Below are 9,033 nucleotides of genomic sequence, written 5' to 3' on the forward strand. Positions count from 1 at the left end.
CTCTGTTCCAATTACCATCCCTGCCAATGCACTTGTTGGTGTACGGGCAGAAAAAGGCAGAACACAAAAGGAACTGAACGCAGAGGCGTGGGAAAAAGAACAACGGTTACGGGAACTATCAACTCATGTTGATGGCCACGGATGGTCAGGGAACAACTCAGTTCTACATCTTATTTAAAAAATAAAATAAAAATCATAGGTCATAGCTTCTGCTGGTGTAAACTTGCATAGCTCCTTTGGTTTCAGTGAGCTGTGTTCGAGAGTGCAACTCAGTGCAAGCATCGGCTTCGGTGTGCATCAGCTGGGCACCTGGCGGCATGCCACTGTGCATCGCTGGCAGCCGTGCTCCAAATTTGTGTTGGAGCTGTTTCTGAATAACGAGTACCACCCACTGGTGCCAGAGATGCCTGGAGAGTTCTCCCTTACTGGACTATTGGCTTGAGCTGATGTGGGCTTCCCTGTAAGGCTGCCCATCTCTCTTCCTGCATGGGGGAGCTACAGAGCTGGAGAAAAGAGGTGGAAATTAAAGTTGACCTGCAATCAGATAGTTAAATGCATTTAGTTTAAAAAAAGTTACAGAAGGAAATAATGTAATCCAGGATTTAATTACATCAGAAAAAAAAACAATTTAAGTAATTACAGGATGCCATTGGCTGTACCTTTGGAAATAGATTAATAATGATGGCATGCCCAAAGCTGTAGTCAGCTATTCTGTGTCATGGTTTGATGTAGCAAAGAGGTTAAAAGACATTAAAATACAGTGTTTCAAACTGTTATTGCAGCATTTTGGGATTTGGTATCTCATGGAGAAAAAAAACTTTGGCATATTTCATCACCATCCAACTTGACTTCCAGCATCAACATGTTCAACAAAATCCTTAATTTTGGGAAGGTAAGTCTTTATTTGCATAATAGCTGAGTGTGAGCATTTATGTATAGTCAAAGAGTTAGAAGCTCAAAGTACCAACATACAGCTTTTATTGCTTTCGAATCTCCTCTGTTATGTGAATGTGCTTTATTTTGGGAAGAGGAAGACAGTTATTGTGGGTGGACTTTTAAGCTCTGTGATAAATTTATTATCTTCTAAGCAGAAACAAATAAACCAGACCTTGGGACATACCATGAATTACCGAATACAGCCACACAACACCCTGAAATATTTTGCTCAAAACTAGTGTGAATTAAGGTGTTTAGAGTGTTTTTTTTCTTTCACATGAAATTAAAGATATGATGTTACAGACTTTGCCACTGAATTTGTTATTTGCCCACAACACTGCTGCAGTGGCATCAGAGGGACTGCATGGTTATTGTGTAGGTATTGACTACATATAGGAACAACTCCTTTGTAACAGAAAGTTGGTACCATGTAATGGACACCAGTATGCTTGTATTTTTCGTATTAAGGCCTACAAACACTTATGCACATACTTCTCTTTATTCACATGAGGAGTTTGAGGGATTTCAGTGACACTGTTCACCTTAGAATTGTTAGGATTCTATATGTGTGTAAGTGCTTGTAATGACAATGCTTTTCAGATGTCACTACTACCCCTTGAAAGAAGTCTCATCACTGCAGTTAAAACCATCTGAAATAGAGTATTGCTTTAAAGCTACCTTTAACATTGCATCTTGCTTTTAGAGCCAGACCCAATATTCAACTGCAGCAAATCTCAAAGTCATTCTGTGTGAGGTCTTGTCGCGATACATAGCACATCCCGGTCTCACTGAAGAGAAGATGGCAGCCAATATCCACCGAACATTCTGCTTTACAAACTCATCACTTTTAGAGTCATTTACCCAAGAGTTCAGAAGTCAGTTCTCTCAGGTGAGTGCTTGGGACCTTTCCTAGTATCTGCAGCTAGTAGCTGTGTTAGTTCACACACGTTATTGCAGTGTTTGGGAGATAGAAACATGACCCGATCTGGCTAGGAGCTGCTCATCTCTATACCAAAGTGCATGATGAGGCTGAGCTAATTCTTGTGAATGGGATTAGCCCAAAGACCTTAGAGTTGAGTACACAGCTCGGAAAGGCAAGAACATCCAGCCATCAGCTAGTGGCCACTAAGGGTTCTCGCCACACTTAGGTCTTTGTTCTCCTCTTTATTTGCCCTGCTGCAGTGACAGGTAGATAGGACAGTGTGAGGATCTGGTGTAAATAAGAATATTTAAAACTTGGGGAGCCAAGAAATTAAATAATGTATTACCTCTGCCATATAACTTCATCCAATAACTCCTGCATCTGATCCAATGATTCATGACTAAAGCAGTACTTGTCTTTGGGAAAGCTATATAATTAAAGCAAATGAATCCTTTAAAGATAATGCCTTCTCTTTTTTTTTGCCAGGGTAAGGATTGATATTCATTTTTCTTGTATTTCTAGTCTTTGGACTGCTTGGGACATTGTGAATTGTAGGGCTTGTCTAAACAGGGAATTTATTGTACAGTCTGGGGTGTGAAGGTAAAGCACAGTCACTCTCTCAGTTATTGCCTGTCACTGGAGTCATTTGAATGTATTGTTTTTAGAGTTGTGTTACAAGTCCAATGCAAGCTGAAAAACATAGTAAGACACACAGGCAACAAGGGTTCCTATTCTTAAATAACATCTTGCATTGTTATTTTTTAAGGTGCAACGTGACCCCCAGTACCAGGCAGCGTTTGTCAGTGAAATGGTCTCGTTTCTAATGCTCATCTACCAAGTGCAGAATGACACCTCCCTGTGGCATTTCCTTTTGCTGGCCCCAGATGTGTTCCAGGGCAGCATGCAACTGCAAGACATAACTGATTTCCTTCAGAATCCAAGCAGGTAAAAACACAGAAAATGCCATGAGAGGCACTGAAAGTTGGTGGGTTTGTGTTTTGAAATCTCGGGACATCACTTTCATCTTGAAGAAAGGGTGTTAGCTTAAAAGCATGGTTTATTTGGAGGATCATATGGCTCCATACTAACATATCTCTAAAGGTCTTGTTGGACAGTGAGCAGTGTTTTGATTTTCAATGACTCTTGCATCACTTTTTAAATGGGAGCTTGATATGAACTCTTAGTTTTCTTCCAGCCTGCTCAGAAGCACTGTCATGCCCATGGGCAGATAGAAAAGGTAGTAAGTGACAGCCACTGCCTTTAGTGGAAGAAGAGCCCTGCTGGCTGGATAGTTGTTCTGCTAAAGAAAGCAGCTGGCTGCTTCTTTCCAGAAAGCATAGGACCAAATTCAAGTTGCTTTGGAACACCTCAAGCATTTGTAGGGGCCATGAATTCTTTTTTTTTAATTGATTACCTGATTTACTGCTGGTTACCTTTCAAGATTGGTCCCAAAAAAACAGAGAAGAGAGGGAGCCTGGGTTTTAGCATATGGTGTTTTGAACATGTCTGACTTTCAGAAGAAAGTACCAGTTACGTTCTTGCTCAGTGGTTATATGAAAAACAGAGGTGGTTTAATTGCATTAATTAACTGTGCTGAAACACTTGAAGCTGTATGCATCTAGGACAATGAAAATTCTTCTAAAATGGGCTTAGCCTTGAAATCCCTTTCCTGGTCCATAGTTGGGCTAATCTCTCTCTGATCTCTAGAAGACTTGAGTTACTCAAGAGATCAGGGGACTCTTCCAAATCATCTACTGGATGTGTGACTCACACTGCTATAAACTATTCTGAATACTCCACTTCTTACAGCACGTGGAGGACAGCAGGCAACCGATTGTCTTCAGACTTTTTTTTTCCTTGGATACATGAGCAGTTGGGTAAAAATGCCAAAAGAGGTTGTAGAAACTTTGCCACTTTGATTACAGCCCCCAGGCTTAGAGGGACTCACTTCTCATCACTGGCATGTTACCGAGGCACTTAAAAACCTGTACATTTAATATATGGTAATGTGCCATACTGCATTGTGAGAACTATTTGTAAGTTGTAATGTCCGTATCCTTAAAAGAGTCAGTAGCAGTGTGGCAAGAATTTTAATTTTATTCAGAAATATTTTGTCCCTGCTGTTGTTTCAGTCACAGGATTATTGCATTTGTTTGCATTTACTGGCTTGCAGAATCAAGTCTGAGAGAATCAAGCACTGTTTGAGTGCCCAGGAAGAATTAATATTTACTGTGCTGCTCTGCTTTGCTCCACAGCTGCAGAGCTGGGCAAAGTTATCATAGGCACAACAAAGAGGCACATAGAATTTCATCACCAGAACTGTGCAGTGCTTTTATGCCTAGCATCTGGCAGCGTAAGTGCATGTGTAAAGAGTTATTGCAAAGAGATTGCACAAATACTATTTTTAATGATGCTTACAAAAGCACATCTTAGCAAGCCTGGCCATGTCTTTTATTCAGGCAGTACTGACCTTCTAAAGAAATGTTATACAGGGAATCTTTTTGTAGTATAATGTCATGGTTTAACCCCAGCCAGCAACTAAGCACCCCACAGCCGCTCGCTTGCTTCTCCTCAGTGGGGTGGGGGAGAGAATCAGAAGGGTAAAAGTGAGAAAACTCATGGCTTGAGATAAAGACAGTTTATAACAAGTACAGCAAAAGCTGCACGAGCAAGCAAAGCAAAATAACGAATGCATTCACCACTTCCCATGGGCAGGCAGGTGTTCAGCCACCTCCAGGGCAGCAGGGCTCCATCACATGTAATGGTTACTTGGGAAGACAAACGCCATTAATCCAAGTGTCCCCCTGCTTCCTTCTTCTTCCCCCAGCTTTATATGCAGATCATGATGTGATGGTGTGGGATATCCCTTTGGCCATTTGGGGTCAGCTGTCCCAGCTGTGCCCCCTCCCAACTTCTTGTGCAGCCCCAGCCTCCTCGCTGGTGGGGTGGGGTGAGGAGCAGAAAAGGCCTTGACTCTGTGTAAGCGCTGCTCAGCAGTAATGAAAGCATCCCTGTGTTATCAATGCTGTTTTCAGCACAAATCCAAAACAGAGCCCCACACTAGCTACTGTTAAAAAAAAAAATTAGCTCTACCCCAGCCAAAACCAGCACATATAATTATGAAGATGCAAAAGAAAAGAACTTTTGCTCATTGTGGCATCTGTATTAACCACATGATAAACACCACCACTGTGAAACAGTAACTCCAAAGTCATGAATTCTAGAGAAAGTTTAGGAGCAAATTTTATTACCCACACAAACCTGGTTTACAGACTGAATTCACAAATGCTCCTGTTTGTTGCTTTAAGATAGTTTTTCAGATAAGCACCGAAGCTGAACTTTGTCTCTAAAGCCAACATCTGCAAAAGCCCTGCAAGTCTGAAAGAAAAGGGCAACAACAACACTTATTGCTGTGCTTGCTACCTTCTGATCTGTATGATATGCATCCATTTTTGGCAAGCTTATGCCTCCCTCTTCCTTGGCTCTGTCATTGCTCAACTAAATATTTCATTTATGCCTGCAGTTTCTTCTCCTTCTTCCCCCTCTAAGACTCTTACTAACAAGCACCTCTGCAGAATGGAAACGGTGAGCACCAAGTCCATGAAACTTGCACGGAGACATTATGCTAAATGAGGAGAAGAGGTCCCTGGTGCTCTGTTCTCACTAGCAGTCTTTTCCAACAATTCAGTATGTATTTATTCATGCCACTGAAATCAGCTCAGCTAGGTTCTTTGTGTATCACCTGCAGAACTTCAGGCAGGCAAGAGATTGTGCATTTCACAGTGACCCTATGCCTACAGTGAAGAGCTACTCTTTATACAGGAGAAGCAAAAGGGACTAATAATTGCTGTGAAGTTTTCAGTAACCTGCACACATTGAACAGTCAGTCTTTTAAATGACTTCCTCTGTGATACTGTATGCCTGATTATCAGCCTCTTCTTTCCTAAGACTGAAAAACATTCCTTGCTTCCCTGTCAGCCTGGCTGTTACAGTATAAAAGAGGAAAGAAGGAGAATTGGAAATGGTAACTGTTATTTGTGACTGCTTGTTCCGTCCACAGATGTTGTCCCCTAGGTCCCTGCTCTCCCTTGGGCCTTGTCTGGTTGCTTCTTGGTTTCTTTTAGGAGGACATTCACCCACAGCAGTGAATCACTGCACTGGCGTATCACCCAAGTGTTTTCCGAGCCCTATTGTGAAGATTTAAGTGGTCTATAGATTTTGCATAACCCTTTGAATAAATACATCTAATGAGTGCAACATGCATGTTTATGCTAATATACTGCCATGGCTTTCCCATCAAAGCCCTTTGTATTTGTATTTTGTGCATGATCAAACAAATAATTAGAAGTAGGGGCAATGGCTTGTCTGTCAGACATTTTAAGAATGATAGGCTGTACTCCAGCTGTTTCCTATTTGAACACTTGTTTTATTTCTTCTCATAAACCTGTAACCACAATTTATTTTCCTTGGTTTTTTGTTTTGTTTTTTTTTTCCTCGTCCCTTTAGTGTTGTGCTGGCAGCTCACAATGTCTCTGCCTCGCTCGTGACTGATGATAGATTCAAAACTGTTCAGAATGGGGTTACAGATCCTCCATATTCCCTGAACTGCTTGGAGCAAGGTAAGGCTCCTCCGTATAGTCATATCTCTGCTGAAAACCTGTCATGCTGAGGAGAAGCAAACTGCAGGCTAATAAGTAACCATACAGATTGCCTACTGTTCGGGGCTCAGGATAATGAATTCTTCTTTCAACTTTTTACAAATGTGAATAAAATTACCTCATTTAAAAGTAAGAAGTAAAAAAGCTTGGTTTTGTCAGTACGCAATGAAGGAGTTTACAGTCTCAGTTGAAATGAGGAGCAGTAATTTTGGAGGTGGGTGGGTGCCAAAATCTGCCTTTAGTTATGGGCTCTGTCAACCTCACCTTGGTATATCAAGGTAGGGGCTTGTGCTGGGCTGCACAATGAGCTGTATACATCAAGATTAGTTGTTCTCTAAACCCCTGTTGGCTTACAGCAGAGGCAGGGTCCTTGACATCCACCTTTAACTGAGGTTATGTGAGTGGGTAAGGGAAAGGTACAGCATCTAAATGCTACAAAGGACAGATTGGTAAATGCTATCCGTTCTCTGCTTGTTTCATGGAGATTGTGAAGTTGAGGTGGATAAGAAGAAAGCAGACTAATGCAGTGCAAGTAGGGAAAATATGGAGATGTGGCTAGTGAGAGGACTGGGCACGTGGGGATATAAAGATGATTATAAATGGCTATGGGAGATATAAATGATGCTGGAGATGAAGCCTATGTGTGAGTAGTAAAAAGCATTCCCAATGAAGGGAAAGAAACAGTACTAAATATTAAGCTACCTTATGCTGCATTATTGTTGGCAAAGTGCTCCTAAAGCAGGAGGAGAGCTCCATTAGCACCCAGATCACAGGGGCATTGAGCTGTTCCTGAGATGGAAAATCATTTCTGTGATGGCAGGTGGCATCCTGACTTCCTTTGGAAGGCCAGGAAGAGTTACACCCCAAAAGAGCACTCAAATTTCTAGCCTGACCTAACAAGATCTAAGGATCTTGTGTCTTGTTGTAGGAGCCTAACTTCATATATGTATGTTACCCTTGACAGATTTGCCATACAGCTCTTCTCAGTTTCCAAACTAATGTGGACTTTACTAATATACTCTTTACATGTTTGTTGTAGATAAAGAAAAAAGTTTGGTGACCAGATATATTTGTAATCTCTTTGCTAACTGGAAAGACAATTGGACTTTAGTATCTGAATTGGAGGAAGTTCTGAGGTAAGATATTAGCTAAAGGGATATTACTAACAGTATAATTAAAATCTATGATCTTTGCTCTAAATCACCTTACATTTCTACTTGCATTGATTTCATATTCACTAAAATGCTTTTTTTTTTCCCCTCCAGAAAAATAAAGTCACCAGAGATTGGTGGAAAACACTCCAAGAGGTCCATTAATTCAGATGATTTAGAAGCCATACAAAAGTCTCTACATCATTTAAAAGGCTTTGAGAAAAAAATGAATAGAAGTGAATTAAAAAGCTTAAATCTATTCAGAAATTTGAAGAATGAAACATTACAGAAATTGTATGCAATTCTTGAACTGGGAATGAATCCACATCATGATTATAAATTAAAGGAATCATATAATAAGGAAATAATTGATGAAATCTATAACTTCACATCAGTGCAATTAGAGAGTGACTTTAATGGGACTTCCATTTTCAATATAATGACCCAGTGGAAAGAAATTCAGAGTGCTTTAAAATTAGCTACAGTGATTTGGAATCCAGTTCAGTTAAATAATTCTAATTTTAGTACAGTGCAAACTAAGGATGCTCTCAAAGTGTTGCTCTCCACTAGCACGCCATCATTTCTCGAAGACTTCAGAGACCGTTTAAATGGAATACAAGAAATAGCATCTTTGTTTTCTGATTATCTGCTTAAGCCGGTGTCCTACAACAACTTTGCAGACCAGATCCTAGCTCTTCAGAAGATATTTTTTATAATGACAGACACAAAAATAGGTTATCAGTACCTACTGATGCCTGTATTTGAACTGATGCGGAAAGTAGAAAGCTCCATGGGTGAAGCCCAGTGGGATGAGTTGAATGCCTTTTGGCGCTTTGGGGAGAAACTGAGATCGATGAAGTGGAACAACACGGGCATCATAGCCTATAGGCAGTTTTTAGAGGTATTAAACAGCCATTTACGAAAGCTGAATAATAATTCAAATGTCTTCAGTGAACAATTAGATCAACTGTCAGAATTTATAACAGCTGTGTTTAAAGAGTTTGGGGAAAACTCTGAAGTAGCCAATATCTCACTAGTCACTCAAGCCATACAAAAGACCTTGTACATATTAAAAGACTTACAGCTGAATTATAATGTCAGTAAATTAAAATCTATAGATCTTTTCTTTAATTTTGACAATAAAACCTTTGAGAGCTTGTCTGAACTTCTGAGGACAGGAATGAAAATCATTCATTATACAAGTGCCAGTGAAGCTTCCAGTGAAGAAATAATTAACCATGTCTATAACTTAACACATCTTCTACTTCAGCAGTCCAGTGAGTCTTCCTTATGGCACAATACTTCACTAGAGGCAAAAATTTGGGAGTTCTTGCATTTAGCCTTGAGCCCTTTCCTTGAGAACAGC

General features: G+C 40.4%; 1 protein-coding gene across 1 annotated transcript in view; it reads left to right on the top strand.

Annotated features, from left to right (window-relative positions):
• ABCA12 (ATP binding cassette subfamily A member 12) overlaps window positions 1–9,033 on the top strand; it is an 88,938-nt gene that overhangs the window by 24,010 nt on the left and 55,895 nt on the right. The window contains exons 5-10 of the mRNA XM_009636586.2: window positions 772–892; window positions 1,640–1,825; window positions 2,625–2,803; window positions 6,365–6,477; window positions 7,556–7,652; window positions 7,782–9,033. Of these exons, the coding sequence (XP_009634881.2) occupies window positions 772–892; window positions 1,640–1,825; window positions 2,625–2,803; window positions 6,365–6,477; window positions 7,556–7,652; window positions 7,782–9,033 (1,948 nt within the window). The remainder of the gene's footprint in view (window positions 1–771; window positions 893–1,639; window positions 1,826–2,624; window positions 2,804–6,364; window positions 6,478–7,555; window positions 7,653–7,781) is intronic.

The sequence above is a fragment of the Egretta garzetta genome, unplaced genomic scaffold, assembly GCF_000687185.1.
Source record: "Egretta garzetta isolate BGI_Z169 unplaced genomic scaffold, ASM68718v1 scaffold230, whole genome shotgun sequence".
In the NCBI taxonomy this organism is placed as follows: domain Eukaryota; kingdom Metazoa; phylum Chordata; class Aves; order Pelecaniformes; family Ardeidae; genus Egretta; species Egretta garzetta.